This window comes from Falco cherrug, chromosome 16 (assembly GCF_023634085.1).
Source record: "Falco cherrug isolate bFalChe1 chromosome 16, bFalChe1.pri, whole genome shotgun sequence".
NCBI lineage: Eukaryota > Metazoa > Chordata > Aves > Falconiformes > Falconidae > Falco > Falco cherrug.
In genome coordinates, this window is record NC_073712.1 from 9,338,370 (window position 1) to 9,365,185 (window position 26,816).

The window sequence follows — 26,816 nt, forward strand, 5'->3', positions numbered from 1 at the left end:
GGCAGGGACACCTTCCACCAGCCCAGGGTGCTCCCAGCCCCGTCCAGCCTGGCCTTGAACCCTTCCAGGGATGGGGCATCAACAGCTGCTCTGGGCACCCTGTGCCAGTGCCCCGCTGCCCTCGTAGTGAAGAATTTCTTCTTTATAACTAATCTAATTCTCCCCTCTTTCAGTTTAAAGCCATTCCCCCTTGTGCTATCATGACATGCCTTTGTAAACTGTTTCTTCCAGCTTTTCTGATGAAGCAAGTTGTCAGTTTCAAGGCTCTTTGAAGCAATGCCAAGGCTTACACATGTTTGAAATTACTAAATGCACTGATGAGACGCTTTCAGTTGCAGTTTTGTTATGTCGGTGGTAAAATAATGGCAGGCTCCATAAACCTGGAAGTCCTGGGAGAGTAGCAGCTTCATTTTTCCCTAGTTGTGTTGTGTCATATATGGTAAAGAACACTTCTAAAGCAGATTTATTACTTTGGTCCATTGCTTTATGACCACTAAAGAGCACAGGCGGGACTCTGCTCCAATTCTGTGTTTTTCTTTGCTTCAGAATACTGTGTGTCACTGATCTCTCTGTCTCTCTTGTGATGACAGGCAGGTCGCTGCTACTGCTGTTGTGTTCTACTACTGTGTCAGAGCATCTGATGCCTACATGATTGCACTCTTAAGTATTTCTTAGTCTTCCTGGCCTCCCCCTGCTCCAGAACAAGTCACTGTTATTTGGGGGACACAGGACAGTCAGGAGCCAGCCCTCTCCTTGACCTTTCAGATAACTGACTATTCATGCAAATATTGCAAATACGTTTTTCTGGAGAGAGCAAAACATTCTCACTAAAATATTGCTGTCCCACACCATAACCACCTACTAGAGAGGGCTGAGAGGTGGCATGCTAGTGATTATCAGGGATGGTTTCTGTCTCAGCGCCTTCCACTTCATGCAGACTGGCACTATCGTACCAGAAAGCATACCTTGCCTGGGATTGGTTATTTCCAGAGGTACTATTTCACCACAGTGCATTTTCTCTAGAGATCTGCTGCCCTCCTTTGCTTTTTACGTGGAGGAAGAAAATGTCAGGTTTGTTTTTTTCATTAAAGAAATAATTGTGCGTGAGGGAAGGCAAGGGTGAGAGTGTGCTCTCTATGATTTGGAAGAAACCAAGCTGAAAAAACTTAATGGTATTTGTTTTGAAACAGTTTCTGCAATGGGCAGCAGCTGCTTTTCCAAAGGAAACAATGAGAGAAACTGCAGCTTTTTTCAGTGTGCAGTGACTGAAACACCCATTGCAGGCCTCAGGCTCCGCTATGGACTTCCAGAGACCAATGTCCCCCAAAGCACAGAAATTATAAGTATAGAGTTATTTTGGGGGTCCTTGCTAAAACACAGCCTCAGTGATTTTTTTTTTTTTATTATTTTGAATTTTCTTCTGTCATGCATGGAAAGACTTGCTCCAATGTCAAGTCCCCAATTGCCAAAATGCTATATTGAGAGAATTTTCAAATTTTAATTATAAGCCACATGACCCTTTTTATTTTTATATGTGTATTGACATTTGCAACCTCATCAGTCTAATACAGCTCATAAGTAATGAGCTGTAAAATACCATTTAAATGCAAAAATACATACATCTAGATTCTACTCCTGTGCAGACAAATGTTCCAAAATAATTCAGAATGGATTATTTTTGCAGTGAAGGCAATTTGGCAATTTTAAAAAATGCACCAAAGACCTTAGAAATTTATCTGGCAATATGCAGAATAGTATTTCTAGCAGGAGTTCACTAAGATGATTGACGGAAAAAGATTAATAATTTTATGGATAATTACTAAAACTGGAAGCAAGTCTTGAAAAGTCTTTCACGGTCTCTTGGTAGCTGGAAAAAAATTCTTGATATAAAATAAACCTACAAGATTTTCACAGTAAACTGGCGGGTTTTGTGAGGAAAATTCTTTTGTTGTGGAAGAGAGGAATTATGTGTGAAAACGGTGTGCAAAATGTGTTCTTTTTGTAGAATGGCGAGCAAAGATTGTTCAGCAGCCCTGTGAACGTTTCTGAGTCCTAGGGCTGAATGGGACTAAGGTGAACATCTTCTGAAGGGTTTTGCCAGTAAATAAATTGCAAACCACAAAAGGTTTCCAAAAGAGTTTAATAAATAATGAGGTTGTTTCTGTACTGTATAAACTATAAATATACCATGCAGTCCTTTATAACTTAAAATAATTTACAGTGTGAGGTAGGGGGGTAGGAGGATGCTGTCATGGGGCTTAGATCCAGCTCAGGGTCTCCCTGACTTCCTGCTGAGCACACATACACAAGCTGTGTCGATTCGGATAAATCGCCAGGCTGCTTGCTTGCCCTCCATTGTCAGCGCTTTGACAAAGGTGTGTGTTGTGGTGCAGTAAGAGTTCCAGTGTTTTGCATCAATCCCTCGGCACCCACTGGAGACTGGCTTAGGGTCCCTGCACTTGGTCTCAAAAAAGTACTGCTTAAAAACGTTGTTGTTAATGTTGACCTCTCCCAACACTGTCACCTCTTTGCCTTTAATGTCAGTGGCTGTGGTTTTGTCCCCAACCCACATGCTGACACTGTCACACACAGAGAACTCTCCCCGGTGTAATACGGGATGTGTGGTCCTCTTGGTCCTGGCAGTCCTGTTGAGAGAACCTGCGCTGCTGAGAAATCCCAGATTCTGGCCTTGCCCTGATACTGGGGGGCGCTGTGTGCTGAACAGCACCCGAGGAGAGTGGAACCGCCTCTTCTTAAAAAGTTTTGGGTCCATGGTGATATTTATAGCTTCTTTTCTACCTATCGTCCAAGTGGAGTGGCTGTGGGACGTCTGTGGAGCTGCCTGGGGAATGTGATGTCTGTTACTCCGGTGGGTATTGAGCAGGGAGTGTTCTGCAGGATACTCCAGTGGAGCATTGCCCTCTGTCTTTGGAGCTGCCTGTGTGCCGATCAAAAAAGCTATAATCAGAGTGTAGTACAGCATGGACATTACGCTATGCACCTAGAACAAAAGAAAAATGTAACGTTACTGTAAGCCATGCTGGCACAAACAGATGCTGTTGCTGACAATAAATTTGTAAGATATTCAGGATCGTGTGGATTTCATCAGGTATTCATGTGGGTGCCAGATGTTGTTCTTCCGGAAGAGCTCATTCAGACAGCATAAACGTTCTTAATAAAGCAAGAACATTAGAAAACAATAGCTAGATTATTATTAATTCCTCTGGTATTTGTTATTAGAACGCTGTTTATGAAGCGCTTGTTTGGTGTTGTTAATGTGGAGGCCATATGGCGACAGCATGTTCCCAGGAGTGAAATCTCTAGTGATTTTTGCAGCAACCTTTTTGGCCAGGGCTGGTCTCTTGGCTGCAAATACCCGGCAGAGTGAGAGCAGAAGCAGTCCCTTGGCTAAAATAGCTGTCCATTCATTTAATTTGTCTGCAGAGGTGTCCTTGGGGCTAGGGTGGGGACTACCAAGCCGATTACTTGTGGAGGGGCAGGGAGCCCCAGGGAATTGTGCCATTATCACACACTCAACAGCCACGCTTACCTGCCATGGGGACAGGCCCCACCACTCTAGCTGGCTCAGCAGCCTCCAGCAGCCTCCATCTATCCTATCTGCCCTTTCAGGATGCACCACATTGCTGATTTGGGGCAGATAAAGCCCAGGCTCCTTTCCAGAAGAGCTCAGGCATCACATGTCACAAAGGCAGATGGGATTTCTCCATGTTCAAGCTGCCTATTAGGGCAAATATGGGTATTACATAGGAGCACCGTGGTGACAGGCTATTTCTGGACTGGCATCTTGGGTATAGCATAGGTAAAACCCAGCTGCGGACATAGTACTGGGAATTATGTACAGGGAAGCATCTTCCTTTTTTCAGAATGCCATGAGCAGGGAGCTCCATGAATGCCACGGCATAGCAGATCCAGTGCTAGCCTTCCTTCCATCTGGAGAACGTGCGTATCTGTTTGGGTGTGGAAAAGCGTTAAGACAAATGCCTAAAACTTCACTAAGAACATCATTATGCTAGAAGACCAGCGGCAGTAATAGTTTTTTAGGTAACTATCACGTATTCACTAATTCAGCCACGTTAGGTTAACAAATTAGCAGTAGGCATCCTGGGAATAAGAGATTAAAAAATTATCTGAAATTGCACTGAAGAGCAGACTTACTTCCTCTGTGAAGACTTAATAGGTATAAACAGCAAACTACTGAGTGAGGCTCCTCCCCTGTCTCTTTGCCTTGTTTTGCCTGACATGCCTCAGCTGGCCCCGAATCACACTGTGTCCGGCCAGCAGGCAGGCAGCCGCACAGAGACTGGACAAACAGGGTTTTGTAAAAGGGGAATCAGGCTCTGCAGTTCCGCTGTGATTTCCCAGCATGTCTTTATGTTTTTTCTGGGTGTGGGTCAATTACTGTTGAAGTTCCCCCTCTCATTCTGCTCGGCTTTCTCAGACTAGAATCCCAAGCAGCCCTAAAGCACTCAGCCAGGGCTTTAGCTTTGCTGGAGCACAGTCTTGTAGAAAATGCAGAACCTGAAGATGTCCCACAGGATCTTGTGTGGATAGCCTTATCTTGGACAAGAACTGAAATGAAATAAACAGCGGTGTTTGTGCAGGGCTAGGCAAGCATTTAAGAAATCAGTAGAAGGAGCCAAGTGAAGGTAGTGACTGAAGGGGGTGAAGGTGCTACAGTCCCGGCATCAAGGGGAGAAAAGAAGAGAAAGGCCAAAAGCCACATTAACAGTTGTCTGTACAACAGTTGGGCTGGAATTGTTGGGGATAAAATGATGATGAGGAAAGTAAAATCTCACAGAAAATCCTTACTGTTCCAAAGCTACTTTAATTTGCTTAAAACAAGGCTGAGGGTTGCTGCTTTCCCACATGCTGCTTGTGCTTGAACAGTCATCATCATCTGTATAAGGAAACAGAGCTGGGCGTAGCTCAATAGCTCGGCTATGCACAATTCAGAGTAACCCCTTATTCTACAACCAAATTAAAATCAGATGGCTTATTACATCTCTAAAGAGTTAGCTTTCCCAACAGAAATGTTAATGGAAAAGGTTTGCAGAACAAAATCCAGGCACAATTTAGACATGCCAATAGCAGCCTCAACCTATTGTGTTTATACATAAACCCTTTTTTTATTATTTCCTTCTATAGGAAAGAGACGTTGCAATGTCAGCAAAGAGCTGTTTCTGGTTTTGTGCTATACAAGATTCACTGCTCTAAAATGCAGCTACATTTATCTCCCCTCTCTGAGTTTCTTATGTTGCCTATGCAAAGATTACTGCTTTAAGGCCATTAACACAAAATCAGAAAGATCTCACCTGCTCGCCTTTTTTTTTTTTTAACGTGTCTTGTATTTCCTTTCTTTGTGTCAAAGCATTCTGTGGGCAGTGTGGCCCAAAGACAGACAAAATGTATTTGAGACACCTGGTAGTCTTCCTGAAGGTTCAAAATTTAATCTTTCAATGAATTATTAAATTAGTGGAGAATAGAAACTGACAGATTAAAAAAGTGGACTAGACTTGATGACAACACAAGCAAACAAAGTTAACATTTAAAGAATAGGTATGCCTTTGTCAGTGAGGATTGCAGACTTTTTTGCTGACGTGCAGCTATTTTACAGGCTATTTTGAGGGGGTTATTTCTAAACTTTGTCACATAATCAGTTACTACACCCTTTCATGGTGCTTTCTAGATGTGTTCACAGTGCATGCCAAGTGGAGCCGCCTGAACTTCCAGGGAGATGCACAGCTGCCAATTCTAGTGCTGGTAGCACGTGGCTATCTGTAACATTGGCCACAAAGGTTGTTGCAGGCATTTCAATGCCAAAAATACAAAAACTTCACTAAAACAGAGGATGTTTAATGAGAACTGTGACTTCTAAGCGAACCATCTCTCATTATAAGTAAACATTACCCACAACATCTGGAGACAGAACAAAAAAAGACAAAGTAAGTGGAAACTCCCATTTTAGCCAGACAATAGCTTGCTAGCGGGTATCAGTGAAACAGCTTGTTTAATAAGTCAAAGAACTAAGCTTTTCCAAAACGAAGAGTATTAAATGCAAACTGTCTTCAACTTCATTCTTTGATAGACAGACCAATGATTGTTTAAGTTCACGATAACAGCTCTCTTCCCCGCTTGTATGTTGGTCAAGTGTCGTTTAAACGCTTCTGGTATGGCTATTAAGGCTATTGTGTGATACTGGCAATAGATGAGTTCAGTCTGCTCTGAGAATAGAGTGTGTGTGTGTTGTGCTTACCTCTGAGTGTACTGCACAAAAAATTGCTCCCCCAGCAAGGTCTTTATTTCATCCAGACGCTGAGCTGGGGTTGGCTGCAGCATGCCATCGGGCCAGTTCGACTGCGTAGCTGAGTCTGGGAGTTGCTTATTCTGCGTTCCACTAGAAGTAGAAGTATTTGTTTTAATAAATAGCCAACAAATATGTGTTTTCAGTTCCATTCCCCGCTTGGCAGTAGGAGTGCAGGGACAAATCTACTTGCTTGGCTCTCTGAAGCGTGCCCATTCACTGTTACAGTGTAGAGGTTGTCTAAAGTGCAGTTCACGACTTTCAAGAGCAGTGCATTTCTAAGACAGAGCTACCTTTATTAGGCACCTTTACGAGACTCTGGTTAACAGTCCGCTGCTCCTGATCCCTTTCAGGCATCTTCCAGGCTCACCAAAACCAGGAGTGATGCAGCCATAGTGAAGCAATACCTGCCGATGTCACACACTGAGTTTGCACAGTAGCAACAGATAAATGAGGACCAAGACATACCCACACCCCCATCATCTTTGTCTGGGAAGAAAATCTGGTTACACAAAAGGTACCACTAGCTGTGTGCCATCAAATGCAGCTAAGGTATAACTCGGCAGCTACTCTTTGTGGTTGTCCAGATTGGTCTAAACAGCAGTTTCACCAGCTTTTTCTGTGTCCTTTTTCTGTTACAGTACTTGAAATTGGTGCACTCCTGTTGTCAATACTCAAGCACACAAAACCAGAGGCATTTATAGTACCTACAAGACATGAACCTGTCTATTCCCTCTCCACAAACCTGCTATGCACACACCTTAGTTACATGGCTCGTGCCCTGCGCGTTGTCTTCTCATGATGCCCAAATGCTGGAAGTCCCTGAAAGGGGTTGCAGATGTGCATACTGCCCTACATTATGAATAGCTAGTGGAAAGTAGCTTTAGTTTCTCCTTTGAGTTTTCATCAATGCATACAGTAATATTGGCAGTGATGATAATATTCCACATGAAATACCAGCTGCCCACAGGATAGTTCTAGCCTCCCCATCATTGTCTAAGCTAAGTGTGAAGAAATGCAGTTGCAAAGTTGGCTAGACTCTTTTGTAGTAGTGTCACATTCAGTGGAGGTGAGTGGAGAAAAAAAATAAATCATACAGCTCATTAGACTGGAGTGACAACATCTCATATGTTGTCCAGTGACAGTAGTCTGCTGACTGTTTGGAATGCAAGTTCCACTTGGGCAATTTCAAAAGAGGCAGCTTGAGGGTCTGTTTCAGTGAAGAGATGATAACTGAGATCTTTCATTCACACATGGAAAAAGAAGAAAAAAAAAAAAGTTATAAGGGTCTTATACTGCCAGGGCAAAAAGACACTGGTGCTAAAAGCCAGCAAACTGGTCAGCCTCAGTGCTGGATGTCTGCAGTTTTAGGTAAACACCAGAAAATCAGTATGCTGTACGAAATGAAACTTGGAGACAAGCTTGGGATGACATTTTAGGTGGTGAACCAAGTGTGTCCTTATCTGATGGAATCTCTTAATCGAGACCTTTGGCAAACTAGCACTGGTGAGGTGAAAAGACAATGAGTCACCCTCTTTCTCTTCTAGGCAGGCTTCCTTTTTTCACTAGTATTCAGGCAGGAATCAGGTGAGGGCCAGAGACATACTCAAATCTTCGTGGCTTGGGAGAGAATCTGAAGACCTTTCACAGGACAAAGGCCTTAAACTTGGTGTGTGATTCAGAGTGGGTCCAAATGAGGTATTTGGCTGGGATACTCTTTTCATTGAGGCAACATAAACTGTGGACCTGCTCCTGGACTTAGGAGGAATTGGCCAGAAGATAAGGGTAGCTGCTGAAGTCTTGGGAAGAAGAGGAAAGCAATGGGCTGAAAGCAACAACTACAACAGCAGGGAAATCTCTTGATCAGTTCAGTAGATAATCAGGAGAGTAAGAGATTGCCATTTGTTGGCAGAGAATTATCTGTTTGTGGCTGATACTTGAGAATTACTGAAAATACAAAGCTTGCAGACGCATGAAAGCACATATTAAATGCTTGTCCTTTTGTTACTGTAAAGGCAGAAATAACTCGTCTTACTACACTGTGAATAGTCATATAGACCCCAAATCAAAGCAAAATCATTGTCTTCACCACTTAAATCCAGCATGCTGACATCTGCTCAGCAGAGTACATTTCTGACTAATTTCATGACTGCCATTGAAAGTGATAGGAATGGTGTTTCATTAATCTTAAATATTTGGATAGCTTATCTGTTCCATGTAATAAGGTAACTAAGAGTAGTATAAAGTAGTCCTGTACTGCAGAAGATCCTGCTGGATTCAGTGTGGAGATTCAGGTGCATTTGTTAAGGAGAACATGCTGCTAACACAAAAGCATGAACTGGATTCGTTTTACACCTGCACAATTTCTGTCCATGGGAGAGCTGGCTGCCAGTAACTGTAGCCATTGGGTTTGGCTCTTACCAAGATCCAAATACAAGCTACTTACTTTTTAAAAATCTAACTGAAATCTTCCAAGTCAATCATTTTTGTGCCTGTTGTATCACATTTTGCAACACTTCTGCAATGATTTGGCCACTCCTTGGATCTACTCTGTCTGTAGATCATAGCTTATGTTCTACTGTACCTGTGTTAAAGTATTTAGGAGTTAAGCTAGTTACAGTGGTATGACTGTGGCAGAAAGGTCAAACAAAGTTCTAAAATCCAAAGCTTCATGCTAGCAGATTGAGTATCCTATATTTTTGCAAGAATGCACTAGTAAAGTAATAACCCTTTCAGTGGACTTTTGACAGTTTAGTAACAGTAATGATAGAGCTATAATGTGCCGGCCACTGCCAAAAGTAATCCAACAACTTTTCCAACTGTTCTGCCACCCTAAGAAAACAGTGTTTCACTTCCAACTGGCTGGTTTTATAACCACAAGAGTTTATTTTCAGCTGGTTTTTTTTTTAAAGTTCTTTTACTGTCTTATTCCCGGATTCCCGCTTGTGGCAGAATCCAGTAAATGATGCAGTGTTATTGAAATGGTGCTGAAGACAGCATCTATATACTATTCCTCTCTACCTACCGTTCCTAGAGATACCCTACTGAAGTATTTCTTCAGCATTTACATGCATTCAGGATTGCAGACCTGGGGGGTAATAAACCCCACTTCATTTTAATCTCTTAGTCTCAGCACATATAGTAGGAGTTCTGGCGCATTCTAAATATGTAAAATGCTATTTGCACATGAGTGCTTCATGGGGGTTTACAGTAGAACAAATACAATATTTACCAACTGATCTAAGGGCTGTCTGAAAAAGGTAATAAAAATGAAATATAGATGAACAGTCTCCCTATTTATCTGCTTATTTGGCAATCATGCAATGAAGATGCCATTAGTAAAAGCTGAACAATCTAAAAGCAATGTTACGAGGGGCTTAATGTAAGAGTGGAGAAATGGATCACATAAAAAAACCAAGTGGTTCTGTGTCTTCAAAAACTCTTTGCTTGCACACACCTGTAAGTGAGACAAGTGCCAAACAAGACAAGTATATGTAGGGAATTCCTAGTTTTTTAAACAGTTATCCCACAGAATCTGAGGAAGAATGGAGGAAAAGTGTGTGTTGCCTGGAAACATATTTAGACTGAAAATTTAGTGAATGTACTAAATTAATTGCTTCCAATAGGAATATCAGTGCTTGAAAGTGTTGCCAGATCTCTGTATAGATCTCTGTTCCATGTAAAACCCCTCACCTGTGGCTCTTGATTCCAGATCAATTGCAATTCAGATTGCAGTACTTCAACACTTAGCAACTGGGATATAAAGCATGTAAAGATACATGTGAGAGTTTTGGAATTCCAAGAGCAGTTTATAGATTTGACACTTCTCTGTGAAAACTGCTGCTGAATTTTGGCAGCTCTGTTTTTGCTGGAATACAGAATTCTATCTAGCTCTTTCAAACCTGGAAGCATTGATAAAATATCATTACAGTGGGGAGAAAAACTAGTGTACTGTGTTGAAGTAGTTCCATTTCATGACTACCACTTGTATATGTATATACCACTGGAAATCTAGCGTGCAAGACTGGACTCCAGGACATCACCCACTCTTCTTCCCCGGGACACTGAACAATGCCACTTCTCACTTCAAGAATGTTAATGTTTTATTTTAAGCTTTCTGAAGGAGGGGAAAATGGAAGCTTGATTTAACACAACTCCAGCAGACTAGCAGTGGTGATGTTTAACCCACATAAAGTCCTCCCCCAGGTATTCAGCTCTGTCAGAACAAATCAGAAATACTTCTTTTGCACATTTGTCACAATCCTAATGTTTTGAATAGCTTTTCTGGGGGCTATATTTTAAGCAGAAGTGACTGGACTTAACCAAACCAGGAGGGTTCCTTCCAGTTATGTGTTCTTCCAAAATCAGCTGTTTAGACAGAATAACATCATATATACTTGATGGTAACTGTCAGAACATCAACACCATGTTTTACTACGTTTCAGGGGTATTTTTACATTTGTGTGCAAAGTGGATTGATTTTGCTCTTTCATTGACTCAGCAGGAAAGGCTGGGGGAGTCAGATGAAAGGCTGCTACTTGAAATTCACTTGAAAAACATACAGTTACATTTCAGAAAGTTTGTGGTCTTCTGATGTTTCTTATTTCTGGTTATGTTTGACCATGATATCATGAACAATGGATAGCTTTCCAGTGGGGAAGTCTGCACTGGGGCTTTTAAGAACTTCCCAGTACCCATCAGTCCCAGGGCATTCAGATCACTGAGAATCATCCTTGAGATTAGGAACAATTTTCTTTTTTTCATACTATAGAATGAAGAGAAACACCTGCATTCTTCTTTGCTGCCAATGTAATACAGTTAAGATACATTTAAGTCTTAAAGGAACATGAATTCTGGTAATTCAGTTTCCAGCACATACTGTGGTCTCGCTGTACTGCCTTGTATCAATTAGAACCAGCACTCAGAGACCGGTCATCCAGGTTTTTTTTTCAGGATCAACAATAACGCAGCTTTTTAAAATGAGCGTGATACTTCTAGAACAATCATTGTGAGGTGAAGCAAAATGTGTTTTGTCATGACCAAGAACAATAGAAGTTTTAGCCACAAGTGTATACAAAGCTTCCCTGCTAGGCCAGCTGACAGCCAGCCAGTGCTGCTATAGTGAGAACCTCTAAGGTTTAGTTTACAAACACAGCACTAGTACAATGAAGGCTCCGACTATCAAATCACAGCCATCTCCTCTGGGGCAAATCCCTGCCTTACAGTGTCTCATACAGCTCTACAAAGATGATTCCTAATGTTTCTATATTGGCTGAGTCCCCCAAATGCTGTAAGTTAGAAAACAGGATTCAGCCATTAATAGTCAGGCTGCACTACTGCTGAATTTGATACTCGTTCTTTTGAGACAAATGAGAGTGATCATTTTTGATTAAGCGATTACTTCACTTAAACAGGTAAAACATTTACATTTATTTTTAAATTGCACATGATTTAGCTCCAGCCACCAAACTTTATAGGTTTAAAAAAATGTGATTTTTTGCAAAATAATGACTTACTTTCCATTCAGAAACACAGAATAGTTTTCTATAGTGAGCTGTAAGGGCTGAGGATGTGCATTCAGCACTGAAAACTTTTCATTTTTCAGCCCAATTAATTTTCCAATTAGCTTTTGCTGACAGTGTGATCTGAGTGTTTATTGCCATGTGCTTTTCCTAAATTTGAGTGGAGATGGGGTGAGCAGGAAAAAGTTCCTCATTATTAGTTTGGTGGAGATTAATATACACTCTATTAAAAAGTGTGCAATTCCATCATGTCTGGTTGGAATGTATTCTTGCTTTCCTTGAAGAATGCCATATTTTTTTTCCTTTTAGGTTTTTATCTTAGCATTATACTAGCCTGTAAATATGCTGATTGTATTGCTTTGTGAAATCTCATGATGTAAGGCTTGAAAGACCAGGAAAACAAATAAAAACCTGCTGGAGCAATCAGTAATTAAAGCTGTGTTGCAGTTCTACCAGCATGAAGTGGAAACTTAAGACCAAGCCTTGATTTTATACCAGGACACCTGTGATGCTTCATGTATCTACTGTCATAGTATTAAACAGGTGGGAGCATCCTCAGCTTGCATGAAGTGTGCTGTGGCTTGAATTGAAGGAACAAAATTTTCCAAAACGCTTTGACCAGCCTTTTTGTTGCTTGTTGTTCATAATGCACCAGTAAGGCTTTAATTTTGTCTCAGTTTTTATCCTAGATACTTTCTGTTTGCTGCACACAGAGTACTGATTAGGCTGTTAGAACACAGAAACCAATGATAATATTTAAGAACCTGTCTGTCTTGTAGGCCTTGAGGTTGTTGGGTATCCTGCTGATTCCAGTGATACCTGACTAGGTAAAGTGAAGCACTAGAATTGAATTGGGCTGCCAATGTGGTATTACTGCTATTAATGTCAGTAAAAACGAGGTATGTTTGTCTGTAATACAGAATATTTTTAGTGTCTAATTTTAATAGAGAAGACAGTACAGCCTTCTGATTTCACATTCACCAGATTCCATTGAAGTAGCTTCTACGCTAGTGAGAGGAAAGATAAATTAATGCTCAGTTTGGTTCAGTCAAATACAGCAAGTAAATTATTTTCTAAATGAAAATAAACATTGGCATAGAATGTTGTAATCTAAAGCATGATAGAATTTGGAATGTTGCTTTCTGTCATTCTTGGAGTTGTTGGCCTACTTAGGGACGTGCGAAAAATACACAAAAAGGATATTTAAATCTTTCTGACTTTGTGATTACAGAAACCCTGATACATCTCAATTTAATGAAATGACGCATGCTTCAGAAGTGAGCTCCCTAGTGCAGATAACCTAGTTACTCTGTATTCTCATGCAGTTCATGCAGAAGGAGTGGAAGAACAAGGGATTAGGCTTGTGAGAACACACATCTGATTTACCAATTTTCTAATTCAGATTACAGGAAATAGAAGAAAACCAGCATTGTAAGAACAGGAAATGATAGTTTTCAGAGTATTGAATGAGCCAATAGAGCCCCCAAAAGTATTTGATGAGACTTCTCCATTTCAGAGATGAGAAATGATTACTTTATTAAATAATGACAAAAGAAGTAGTTCATACTATATAGGGTTTGACCCAGCAGTGAAATTTGTGCAATTATTCCCAATGATACAACATGGAGCATGTGTGCTGTGCTAGGGCTACTGATAGTAGATGGTTTGCAGCGAGTCACTGTCACTTGTTTTCTGGTATTATTTGCAATGATGGATGGTATGCTTAACTGTCTACGCAGCAAATGGGATCATGAGGGTCACCAAAATAAGCAACAGGTAGTGTGTGTGTTTTATCTTGCTGCTTCTGGTAGTAAGAGAGAAATGAGGGAAGCAGTTGCTGTTAAAGAGAAAGTGTCTATTGGCACATCTTCCTCACTGAAACATTTGAACAGGTATATGAATTAAAATACAGCAGTAGCGATTCAGGGAAGAAGTTTCTGAGACCTGAGAAGCTTTGAAGGGAATCCTTCAAATTCCATTATGACTAAGAGCCATGTCAGAAGCACTGCATTTCATCTTTCCCTTGATCTTGGCTGATGAGCAAGAAAATGGGAATTTCTAATGGACTTGAGATTTCACTCCTGTATTATATCTACAGTTACTCATCCTGTAAATAAGAGCTTTATGTACACTAAAGAGCCAGTTGGAAGCTACCTGTGTCTCATACACTTCCTTTTGTTCCAAATGCCTCCAGTACTGAAACGTTCCTTTGAGTATTTCTAGGGAGAGCAATAGACTGAGAAAAATGCTGCCCCGCAGCAGTGAGCATGCATCATGTCACCATGATCATCGTCATCACAGGATGAGCAATAAACATCTACCTCTAGGTTTCTGACTCAGGTTTAGTCTAGGCAAGAGTAATAACAAGAATGCTTGACAGCCCATGATGTGTCTGTCCCTTTTGGGTACTTAAGGGGAAACAGCACTATGAGTCTTGACCTGCACAGTGGAGATTCACCAAATCAAACCAGTAAGGCTGTGGAAAACACTTCTTCTTAGGTTTTATTTTATGCTTATTGGGGCATAAGCAATGGGAATGGCTGATTTGCAGGAGACTAGTTTTATCACTTTTATCCTCCTGAACCAGTACATAAATATTTAAATTGCTAGTGCCTCTGTAGAGAAGCCCAAAAAGAGGAAAAAAAAAAATCTATTGCCCATCACCTTCATTGACACTCCATTCCGTCAGAGCACAGGGTGCTGAGTGAAGCTACCTGATGGGAGACATCCAGCCTCCAGCCACAGGCAGTGCTTTCTTGCAGCAGTGGAGAGACTTGCGACATGGGACAGACAGAGCTCAACTTTAAAAGGCTCACTTTGTAACTGCTGAGTTGTCAAACATAAGACTTGTGTTTCTAAGAATGTACTGTTTGGCATCATGATACTCTGACTTGTAGAATATGCTCATGGGAATTTAGAGTCACCAACAGTCATCTAAAATGTGGCTTCTCTTGGAAAACAATACATGATCTTCAGGTCATGGTGGCCATACCAGTGAAACCTTGCGAAGGGATGCAGCTCTTCTTGTGACAGACTGGCTTTTAGTAGAGTGTGAGACATGCACAGAGCCACCCTGACAGGAGAGAAAATTTTATCCTGTTTAAGATAACAAAGACAGACTGACAGTCATTAAATAAAAGGTACAGAAGTTATCTCTGTCAGGATAAAAATCTCCTTAAATACAGTGTAGGAAAAATGAATTGTCACTTACCAAAACTAGTGAAAAGTTTTTCTGAAAATAAATGCCAGAAAACAGCCTTTGAAAGGAGCATGTGGATCTGATTCTTCTGAAGTTGGTGGCCTCAATGGGATAAAGCTGGTAAAATTAGGTGAGCTAGAAATAAAAATGCTGGCTAGAAGTTATCTGAGCATACTACAGTTGTATATCATCCCTATATTATAATCTATAAAGCAAATCCTGAAATTAATGATTGACATGTGATGATAACTTTGGAACTTTGAATACAGACTTCAAACTGTATATATATTTTATAGGACTCCAGGGTTACATAAATCCTAATTCATTGGCACAAAGGAATGACTAAAGATCTCAGGCACTAACTGACAGGAAAACTACTGCAGCATAAATGGGATAAATCATCCCACCCGTATAAAGTTGGATGCCTTTGACGTCTATGGAAACAGATGCCTTCATCCTACCCAGCTGCCAGCCAGCATGAAAGATTGCTGCTCACCTGAAGGTCCTGCCAAACACAAGAAGAGGAGTCATTCCCCAGCTGCTGCTTAAAACAGCGAGTCCAAAGAGCCGCATGAGGGTGGGTGCACGGCCTGTCCTCTCTCTCCCCCCACCTTTCCCAAATGGATCTTCAGCTGGTTCTGTGAAGTGTCTAGCTTGCTATATTTGGTCCTGAGGTTTCCAATACAAAATGACCAGAAGTGAAAGAGCTGGAATTTCAAACTATGAAACTACCAAAATCAAACTGGAATTCATCTGGGAAAAGAAAGTATGAGGGTTATCAGACTGCAATGTTACTATCCCATCTTACATCCATAAGTAGTTAAGCAGAAACATACAATATATTTAAGGGCCAGTAAACTTTTCCAACTAGTGATCTTATTCCAGTTATTCAAAAGGGAATATAAATCCTGATTCTTGTCCAAACCCTGATTAATAAGAACCAGCTGAATCCTAATAGCAATGCTAGCTTTAGTTCTTATTCAAACTAATAATTCTCACTTTAAAAATAATTTTTCACTTTTCTACCACTGTACAAAAAAAGTTCAAACAAGTGAGATTTTTAGCGACTGAACATGCATTCTAGTGTAATGCATAAAATGTGGTGACTCCAAAAATGAGGTAGAAAATAAAAATGAGGTGGTATGTCATGATCAGATTCCCAAAGGTAGATTCCATAATCTGTAATGTTTCTCTAGATTCTGAATTTGGAAAAGAACATTATGTAAGTACATAGAGCATCCAGAAGTTATGGCCAAGATCCTCCTGACTTTTAATACTTGATGCCTGAAAGCGCTTCAGGCTTTCTTGTTCTATTCAGTCTTTACATTAAAAAGGACTTTTGTCTTCTACAAATCTTCCAGTGCTTTTATAATTATTTTAAAAGCCTCAATGATATTTTAATGGGGCAGGAATTCTGAAAATACAAAAGGGAAGTTAAGTCTGTCTGTACTTGTATGTCAAATACAGGAAGGATGCAGCAGTGAAGGCTAGGGTTGAGAGAACTTTAAAATGTATGTTCTGCTGAAGCTGAGGATCTGGCTCCACTTGATAAAAAGTCTTGTAGCCAGAGCAGTTCAAAATGATGTGCTGGATTTTTTTCTGTAAAAAGCCCTTAAGGATATAGACAAAGGGTTGCAAAATAAAACTTCCACCTTACAAAATGGAAATGCTCTTGTGTTCATTCAGAGATTGCTGAGATTAGTGGAGAAATAGTCAATATTGAAACAGGATATTACATTGCATATATAGGATCTTCCATCCAACAATGTCAAATCATTTTACAAGCACTGAATCAAATGGGCCTCACCACCAGCTTATCAAATCCATCAGTAGAAGTTATTCCTGTAGCAAGTGAAGAACCTGAAGAATAACACAGGATTCTTGCCAAGCAGTAGCTATGCTATGCTCCTTTTCCCACTTGCTCCCCCTGACCCCCCCCTTTTTTTTTTTCCTTTTGCAGTTCTAGGATATTCTTTCCTATTTTTAAATCTATTTTACCTTTGTGAGACCTACAGAATTCGATTACCTTACTAGTGATTGAATTCACTTTCTAATTATTTACTTTACACGGCAACATGGAAATTGTGACAAGAAAACTCAGACAAGAGCTTTAGAAATTGACTTCCTTAATTTCATTGCAGCTGAAAATGTGTATTGACCCCACAGCAGTCACGTTCATTCTGGGCCCACCTTATTCTAACTGCATTTAACCCACCTTGTTAAAAGTCCACATGAGGTATGGGAATAATACTTCTGATTGAATCAAAATGGTAATATTTTTCTTTAAATTAACACGCCCCAAGTTGAATTGAATGTATAAAAGCCTAAGTAATTGGGCTGTTGTTCATTGGCAGTTTGACTATGTATTCTTTGTTGTATCCTGTAAATTTGAGAAGTACATAATTTCTGGATGACTACTGGACATAGGCACTGGAGAGCAGTGACTTGTGTCCTTCTACACACAAGGTGACGTGCAAAGGTTTTGAAGATATTTGTATATCTTCTCATTGCAAAGCCTGACCTTGTTCTGAAGATTGTAAAATGCAGTGATGCTCAAATTCTTGTACTCCACCTGCCTTTTCTATTTAATTTGCATTCAAAACAATTTCCCTAGAACTCCTAAGTAGTCCAGTACAGAAGTGTGAAATAATTGTGCTTTTTGCTATCTAAACTAAGGAAATAGTTTAGCTGGGTGCAAGAAAACCTTTTGACTTTGAAAGCTTTTTAGTAGTTTCTGGTGACTTAAAACCTGGAAGTTACTAACAGTGTGGAAAAAACAGTTTTATTTCTCTGCACAGCAAGACCCTTTTAAATCTGGTGCAATGTTGAAATGAGCGGGTAAAATCTCCTAAGAACAGGGTCTGTAGCAGAGCTGTCCACAAAAATATCTGGAAACGCTGCCAAATAAAGTAAAACACAGAAATGCTGAAGGACTTATCAGATTGCAGTATCATCTGTGTAACTGGTGTAATGTTCTCTGGAAGCACAAGTAGTTCTTACAGAAGTGAGTCTCCTGACATCTAGGGTGGTTTACCAAGAAAAACACAAGGTTCTTGCTATTGCTTAGACCTTTAAGCCGTTTGTTCTAATTTTTTGGCTGATCTGGACATGATGAGAAAAGGGAAACAAGCAAATAGGATTTCATCTTTGAGTTCTAGCACTTCAGAAGCAATGATGCTACATCATTTTCCATGAAGAAACAGAGCTGTTTTGTGAACTGCGGTACCTGTATGCTCTCATACTTTCTATGTTTGTACTCAGAAACTACTTAAGGTTTCTGTGTAAATGCATTGACATTATGCAAAATGCTCCATACCTACATGTTTTTCCCTGTATCTGTTTTTTTTTCTGTTCTGAGCTGTGTTCAGCCTAGGATATTGTCTTGATTAATTGACAGCAGAGTAACCCATTGCAAAGTTGATCTGCAGAAGTGTTCAGTAAGTTTGGGAAACAGATCCTATTTCTTTGCACTTCTTTGTCCTTCTTTGTTCATTGTATTTTTGTGTGTGCATGTGAGCCTCAAGTGGTAGAAACACAGGTGTGGTTTTGCCAGTGTTTGTACTCCATACATTCTCTCTTTACCATAATCCTTTTTTGCACTTTTCTTTATGGAATGAATGGATTAAAAAGCAATAGGAGAATGGGTTTACCAATATCAAGTCCAGCCTGTGACTGCTACCAAGATTAAGTGGTACAGCAGCACACACACGTGACAGGCACTTGCACTAAACCGTTCCATCAGGGCCTGACAGACCTGTGCATTCCCTGGCTAAACAGAGCAGCTGTTCTGTGTGACAGTTGTGCTAATCTGATGATGATTTGCTGCCAGCACGCTCAAGGACCAAGCAATATGTTCCTGCTGGTAAAGTCTTGTATTCTCTGGAACTCAGTCCTGCCCCTGGTCAGGCCTATGTCTTGACTACTCCCTTTTGTTTTCTCTCCAGTTCCCAGTGCTGTCTGCTCCACATGCTTTCTGCCTGTGTCCTCTCCTTTATTTGTGATTCTCCTTGCCTTCTGCTTTCACACATTGAGACCAGCTGCCTTGGAGTTGCTGCCCTACCCAGTCTTCATTGCAGTGCACATTAGACCTCTTCTTGTCCTAAGCATCTTGACTTTCATTGTCTGTGGAAGGTACTTACCCATTACTGCATTGACGCATTGCACAGTGGCTCACACAGTTGCAGTGCCAGACAGCCACTGGCAACTGTAAAGAGAGGTAGTAACAAACCATGGTGGATTCTGTACATTAGCAACAACGTACAGATTCAGAAAAATGAAATCAAACTGCATTTCCTTGTACTGAATTTCCTTGAATCCTTGAATGAAGGAGGTTACTTCATTCCTATGCTCTGAGGATCTCAGCTCTGCTTTACTTGAGACCCTGACACTAAACCTGTGAGGCCAAAAAATACAGTCCAAACTTCTACACTGTGCAAAACTCCCAAAATCCTGAGTGTGTCAGGCAGCTGTTGCACAAAATATCTGACTAATGCTCCCAGAGAGCAAAGATAGTTTGAACTGGGTCCATATTTTAGCTGTATGGTGTGGGCTTCTGGCCACAGACCCAGTGAGCAGTGGGCGAGTAGGAGTTTGCTGTCTTTGTATTATGTCAGAGTTTGAGGGGAGGCAGCTGTTGTGAATGTTTTAAGATAGGAGGTTTTTCTTCCCCACCCAGACATTTAAGGTTCAATGATATTTAAGGTGAAATTTAAGTCTGCGAAGGGATTTGTTTGGCTCTTGGACCAGCAGCCTCTGGAGCCTGACCACTCTGCAACATCCATACCTCACACAAAGCCTTGACAGCGATCAGTAATACGCAGAGCAAGTGAAGGATGACACAGAGTGCGAGATGTCCTCCCTTGCTGGGAGTCTGCAGCTGTCTCTGAAATAAATGCTTGTGTTCTTTGTACAGTTCTCCTGGTCATACAGCCATTTTGTGCAAAAGGACAGTTCATCAGAAAACTGTAAAGAAAAGATCCCATCCTTTCTTGTACTATTCACTCCCTAGTTCATGGGAATCCTTTAAGCAAAGAACAAAGTGCAAAGAAGTTTAAATGAAGTTCAGCCTTCAGCAACCTCTGATTCCGAACAGGAAACAGGGAGTTGGACAAACCTGTCATCCTCAACAATTCCTATAAATCTGTATTTGGCAACACACTTGTGTTAGGAACATTTGGAGGGTTCTTAAATGTTTGTTTTTTTTTTCTGTTTTCTAGTGTCATCTGGTTGCTGAATGCATGCTTTATCTACAACCAAAAGGTATAAAGGGGAAGATGCATCTCTTTCTTTTTCGTTGTGCACTTGCATGTTTCTACCACTTTTTCTAGAACTCTTTTTGGCCTTGTTCTAAGTCTGAGTAAATCTGAATGCCTAAATTGCAGAGCAATGCTAATCGCTGATGTCGTTGCACATCTTTATGCTGTTTGCGCTTCAAATTACTGTGGGGTTCACTGACTTTCCTGGTATGCAGAGTCTGAAATCGGGGAATGCTAATAAAGTAAGCCAGAATTAGAAGACTACTGTTACTGTGTTTACCAGCATATGATTTTCCTTGCTGTCTTTATTATATTAGGTATAAACCTTTTTTTCCATTTCCATAGTGAGAAGAATCAATAGATTGAATGTGTGAACTCTTAGAAACTGGAAGAGTAAACTGCTGTAAAGGTTTTCTCACCCTACAGTCATCAAAACAATTTTGCAGAAGCTGATTAAACAAAAACTTATTTTAGTACTGCATCACATATCTTATAGAAGATATGGGGGAAGGAGTCAGAGTGCGAGGAGGTACTTCTGAAAGTTGTGGAATGGTAACTTGCTATAGGAATAAGAAGCTACAGAAATAATGACTTGTAAATAATATTTGAAGGCTACAGCTGGTAAGAGCAATACAGCTTGAAGTTCAGATCATGCTTCTTCCAGTTTAATAAGGAAAAAATGCTGTAGACAAATGCACATATCTTCCTAGCATGACAAGATGTGAAGAGCCTTTGGTTGCTTAAACTACTGAGAAGGATGGCAATTGCAAAACCTGTAAACTGCTCAGCCTGAGACAGCACTGCAGCAAATACTGTTGATACCACTGCTACAAAATGGAGCCATGTTATTCAAACCAGTGTGGATAAAGAGTTATGGCCTGCATGGAAGAATGCTATCTTTGTGCAGACTTTGGTGTTAAAAAATGGTAACTTGAACTCACAGATCTACTGATTACCCTGCTAAAAGAAGACTTGGAATCTCTTCCCAGAATTACAATGTTTTAATTACAAGAATGTGAGCAACGTCTTAATCTTATTAGTAGAGATAGACATGGATAAGGCAGAAACAAAATCCACAGCAACATAGCCTAAACATAAAACTCAATGGCTTGGAGGCTAGTAACAGCAATGGTAGATACAGCAACAAAACTGCTCCCTGTCCCTGCTTTTTGTACAAGACTAAGCTTGACAGTGAATAAGTTGGAGGAAATACCTCTTCTGCCTCATAACATTGAGCTACATCACACACAGCTATTTGAAAATGTATAGCTGAAATGTAGGAAGAGGTATTTCACGTTTATAAACCAAATCCAGAGACAGGTGATTATTTTCCTTAAATTCCCTTTTAGTCCTTCTAAATTTACGTAACATTCAAAGATCAGTAAGAATCTTATCTGTAGCTGATTCCGACAGATGTTAATCTTTCCCTTGGCTTTGCAGTCTGCTTGAAATACTACTTGTTTCTTCATGTCAGGCCTCTGGCAATGCTTACTGGAGTTAGCATTAGCCTCCAGTGAATCCCATTTTTGCTGTCATTAACTTTCTAAACTGTTCCCCATAGCTGGCAACCTTTCCATGCTTGGAGACCTACCTAGTGGGAAGCTGGGAGAATGATGTGTTTTGTCTGTCTAGAATCACTGTGCCTTTAATTGAGATTTGTTTAACTGTCATTAAGTCCATTGACACTGTAGGCATTTCATGACAGTGATCACATACATTGCTTGTACACTGGCTGTGTTTCTGTTGTGATTTACCTATTAATGAAAGAAAAGAAAAAAGCTCCATGTTTACTTAAGATTTTTACAAGTAGCCTTTTTTTTCTTCTGTTAACTTGGCTAATAAATTCAGCAAATTTTTGGAATGGAAATTAGAGATATGGCCCATCTACAGATTCTGTGCTATGTTCTTTATTTATTCTCTGTATTTATTTATTCTCTGTATTTATCTAGCAAAATACAGGTGCTCCAGTTTCAGTAGCTACTTGTCTAGATAGCAATTCAGACTGCTGTCAGAACCCATAAACCCTGGGTTTATGGTTGATTCCAAATTTGGGCTGAATCTTGATCAGAAAGTAACAGGAACAGAAACATTTCTCCCCACAAATGCCAAGGACTTCACAGTGAACAGAAAACACCGGGTGCGGTGCTGCTATGTACATTCATCGGTCATACAGCTGGGTAACAGAGCATAGGTTACAGGTTATCTCCTTCTCTTGGAACATGAATCAGGGGTGACCAAGGCTATGTAAGTTATAACATGAGCTTGACAATGATCTCTTTAGCGTTTGGGGAAGGCAAATCCTTGCTTCTCAATAAGAAAAAAGAAAGCCAATTAATCAGCTGAGTCATCGTGCTCTTCTTCAGTGTTGGTATGAATGGCATTCCCTATGGATCGCCCTACACAGAGGGAAATCCCAAATCAAGACTGAGTGAGTTCAATTAAATGTTTCAAGATATCACCCATGAGCTTTAGATAAAATAAAAAGTAGGGATATTCTCAGTCAAGCAGTTAATTGCTTCCTGAAAACTTGCATTGTTCTTCACAATAATTTGAAGATTTTCATTAGGGCTTCCTCTAAGTAAAAGAACTTTATTCCCATGTTATGGGTTAACATTAGGTTACACTGTAATGTAGGAAGTAACAAACAGGAACATGGCACCTGCATCTCTCACATCCCTCTTTCTGAACAATGCTGCCTTGTTTCTGGGACAGATAATTTGCAGAGCCTCTAGGAATTAAAACAAGTTTTTAGAAGCTTTAGGAAAGATAAATAATACCAACCTACCCAACCTGTTGCAGATATTACTATTAGCAGCAAAAGTCACACCTGGAAGGGAGATGCGGTATTTTAGAGTTAAGTCAGTAAGTTTTTCAGTTATTATTTTTAGAGAATTAATCCCAAAAGAATATTTTTATGGATTTTATTTATTACATCTAGGAAAATTTATTTCAAATAGGAGCTGAAGACAGGTTATGTCAAATTTTTTGCAAGAGTTTGTGTAGTTGAAAGTAACGCTGGTTGTTTTAAGTACTTGTCTGGTTCCTGAATGTGCCCCAGGTTGTGTGCAGTGATGAAAAATTTATCATCAGCACATCTGTAAATGAATCATCTTTCTTCCCGCACCCACATGGTTGCACAATTTTACTGACTGATTGCTTTGATGAATATTTGATATTTGTCATGTGAAGCTATTCCATCATATTTGTAATATCGGAAATTCCGTGCACACTTAACACCTTAATACGATGTCACAATTAATGTATTCATAATAATTTTGTGACCCAATATAATATGACACAGTAGTCTTATTTAATTACCAATCATATAAAGATAAAAGTTACAACACAGACATCTGGCTGCAAACCATGCACCTGGGTTAAACATTTCTCATCTGGCTTTAGTATAATGTGTAGCACTGACTGTGCAAAGCAGGCAGTAGAACCTTAGATAAGATACATTATTACAAAGTAAGCAATTACTTTTATTTCTCTCTGGTTTTTTTTTTCCTAGTGGATCAAGATGATAAATGTTGCCTGTGCCAAGAAGTCTTCACTCAACACAAATGCTGGAATTGAAAGGTTCTTCCTTTTTATTATATGAGATTTATTTTACGAATTTATTTGTTGAATGATGACATTGTGGGGAGAAAAGTGAAATAAAGCCAAAGGAAACAGGAGAAGGAGGTCAAAGTTTTTTTTTCAGAGCCCTTCTTCAGAGTTCAGTTCTATTCCCTCTGCTTTGTGCCTTACCCTGAATCCATGCCGCACTGCTTCTAGAACAGGTAATTTGGAGCTCCCTCACATGATTGGGAAGGTGGAAAGGGATATAAATTCTCATTCTAAATGTACACTTGAGTTTTTGCTAACAAGTAAAACTTGTTAATAACTCAGAGTTTATAATGCTAATTTTCAATTCCGTTTTCTGTGCTGGGTAACATAAACCAAAAATTATTTCTTTTTCTACCTTTATGCCCACCCTGTGAACACCAGTATTTGATTTCATAAAGAAACTAGGCACATTTACTCCAAAGCTTATATACCATACCTATAACTTACGATCAGCTGGGAACCTGCTGGTGATGCACATGAACTATCTGATACAGCTTTGGTCTTTGTTGTCTAGTCATTAGTCACAGTAGAGGAAGCATAATAAAATGCGTAATACTTTCCCCACACAATTATGACTCTAGTTTGTATTTCAGTTTAGTGCACATCAGCAGTGTGCAGGACAGGATGAGAACAGCTGCCTGAGCAGAGTACCTAAAAATATTTTCCTATAGTGAAAACCAGAAATTGCATCCTTTATGAAATATGTGTATTTGTGCAGTAGGCGAAGTGCTAAGTGAACACATTCACAAAGCCTCTGGCACTCTTCTGCAGGCAGGACAGCACACCATGTCTGCACTCTACACACTCTCTAGCTCCATATAAATAAGCGTTAAGAAAAGTCTGATTTCAAATCTGTATTTTCATGTTTTGTGTGCCAATATTAATTAGCTCAAATAACCTGACATATTTGAAATTCACTGTCATTATATCACTTAACAGTGTATGTAACCACATATTTCCTTTGTCTGGATATTTGATGTGCACCTCATTGTATTTATTGCAGTATTATTTGTTAAAGCATTTGTCTGTTTTAATCAGTTGTCAGAAACAATAATAATAGTTACAAGAAAGCAATTTTATTCTGAATTGGAAGGAAGGTAGTATGCATGAGCATATGGTGGAAAGAGAGGACAAAAGATGACATTTGTAGCCAGATGTGATCTATGGTATGAAAATCCTAAATGCTGTTGAAGAGTAGGACTCCACAGACTGTTGTTATAATTATGGCATTAGGAATAGATTTTTCTTTGGTATTTGCTTATTTTTACTACAATTCTCATCAGATGATGAGTACATGGCAATTTTAGATTGTCTATCACAAAAGAAATAAGCTTTATTATTTATTTTAATAACCTAAGCCTAGCAGGTTTCTGACTTAAAAGTCTTTTTAAAGAAGCCTATTGTGTTTGCATTTAGCATATTTTCCACTTTCTGTAGGGTTTTTTTTATGAACATCGGGTTCAAAGCAGATAATCAAGTTGTACACCTTGTAAGATGATTTTCTGTCTGCTTAAAATCAAAACCAGAGGGAAGTCTCAGTGATTAGGCATGTTTCTGTGCACAGAGTTTAAATATAAGGAAACCAGTATATTGGAAACTAGCTTTTGCAGATTTGTTTTATTCCAAAGCTAGAGAGATGAACTTTAAATCTGGCCAACAATATTATGTCAGTTTGTCTGTGGCATTGGAAATTATTTTTTTAGAAAGTATTTCCTTTCACTTTCAAGTGATGGCACAATTGTGGGTCAAGTGCTGAAGATTTGAATTCAAATAATTTGAATTCATCTAAAAATTTGAAATATTAAACAAACGTAAGAAATCTACAGTTCATTAAACAGTTTTCAAATGTCTTTGCTTTCAAATAGAAAGAGTGGGAGAAATGAGAAAAGCTACATGATTTTCTCTCTCAAAACACACAGAGGAGAAAAAGTGGTCTTTAGTACAGTCCTTCACAACATGAGCCTGTTCCACAAGTCAGTTTATGGTGCAGGAATGTGCACCTAGGGAGAGCTCATGGATCAAAATCCTTCTGATGCATGTGATTCTGCATGCTTTGGCAAAGCCAGAAACTCACACTTTTGGCGTATATAAAGTGTCCTGGTGTATATAAAGTGAGGCTGAGCAGTGAAAGTTTGCATTCTTCTGTTTACAGCACGTGCCCAAGAAAATGATGAGAGGAAGGTTTGGCAAGAATGGATGGGGCAGGGAGGATTTGGATCTAGGCAGAACAAAACCATAGATGTTGAATATTTATAGCATTGTTAAGAAACGCCAATAACAAGGAGAGGAATGGAAAGGTTTCTTCACATGGAAAATAAGAGCATGCCTAGTTTCTGTGGCTTGACATTTCTGTAAATAAAACATGAGCTACTACACAAGTGCAGTGCATAACTGAGTACACAGTTCTTGGTTGCTGAACAGACTTCAAACAGGGTTCAACAAAGAACATCACCTGTTTCTAGCTTGTTCTAATACAGAAATGACACTGGTGAAATGACACTGTCTGGTGAACCCTTAACCCAATGACCCTTGAAATTGTTGACTGTTGATCACATCTAACAGAATGGTTGAGGTTTTAAGGCCAATAGATTTCTACATAAAGATGCTATGTTGAAGGTAGTAGGTTTCTACAAGTTTGATGAAAATGTGGGATAGGTAGAGGTCCTGACCAAAACAAAAGCTATGGTGTTAGAGGGCCATTCGATTAGAGAATGTATATTAAGGCAGACGTGTGCCTGCATGTCCTAAAAGTCACTGAGACTTCACAGATTCTTGATTGTCAATTCTTGCCAGTTTAGTTGACACCAGAAGCTCTGATCACCATAGAGAACAAGGTTTCATTATTTCTGCTTGTTGTACTGCTTGTTTTAATACAGTGAAGGGACTGATGTAAAAATACAAACAGAGAA

General features: G+C 39.8%; 2 protein-coding genes across 35 annotated transcripts in view; one reads left to right on the forward strand and one right to left on the reverse strand.

Annotated features, from left to right (window-relative positions):
* LOC129737458 (uncharacterized) overlaps nt 1–26,816 on the forward strand; it is a 142,462-nt gene that overhangs the window by 37,192 nt on the left and 78,454 nt on the right. For 4 of the 32 annotated variants that reach the window (XR_008735350.1, XR_008735351.1, XR_008735344.1 and 1 more), the window contains exons 5-7: nt 15,340–15,620; nt 20,260–20,302; nt 23,810–23,877. The exons of 16 other annotated variants lie outside the window; for them this stretch is intronic. Coding sequence is in view for 4 of the 16 variants with exons in the window: in XM_055727919.1 (XP_055583894.1) it covers nt 23,810–23,874 (65 nt within the window). In the remaining 12 variants the exon portion in view is untranslated. 12 more of the 32 variants (XR_008735339.1, XR_008735340.1, XR_008735342.1 and 9 more) reach the window with 8 other exon arrangements.
* The window catches only part of NGF (nerve growth factor), a 34,433-nt gene continuing 9,738 nt past the window's right edge, over nt 2,122–26,816 (reverse strand). For 2 of the 3 annotated variants that reach the window (XM_027816400.2, XM_055727905.1), the window contains 2 exons: nt 6,275–6,415; nt 2,122–3,001 (listed from right to left, as the gene is read on the reverse strand). In XM_027816400.2, the coding sequence (XP_027672201.2) occupies nt 2,270–2,989 (720 nt within the window). In that variant the 5' untranslated portion in view covers nt 2,990–3,001; nt 6,275–6,415 and the 3' untranslated portion in view covers nt 2,122–2,269. The remainder of the gene's footprint in view (nt 3,002–6,274; nt 6,416–26,816) is intronic. The other variant, XM_055727906.1, reaches the window with a different exon arrangement.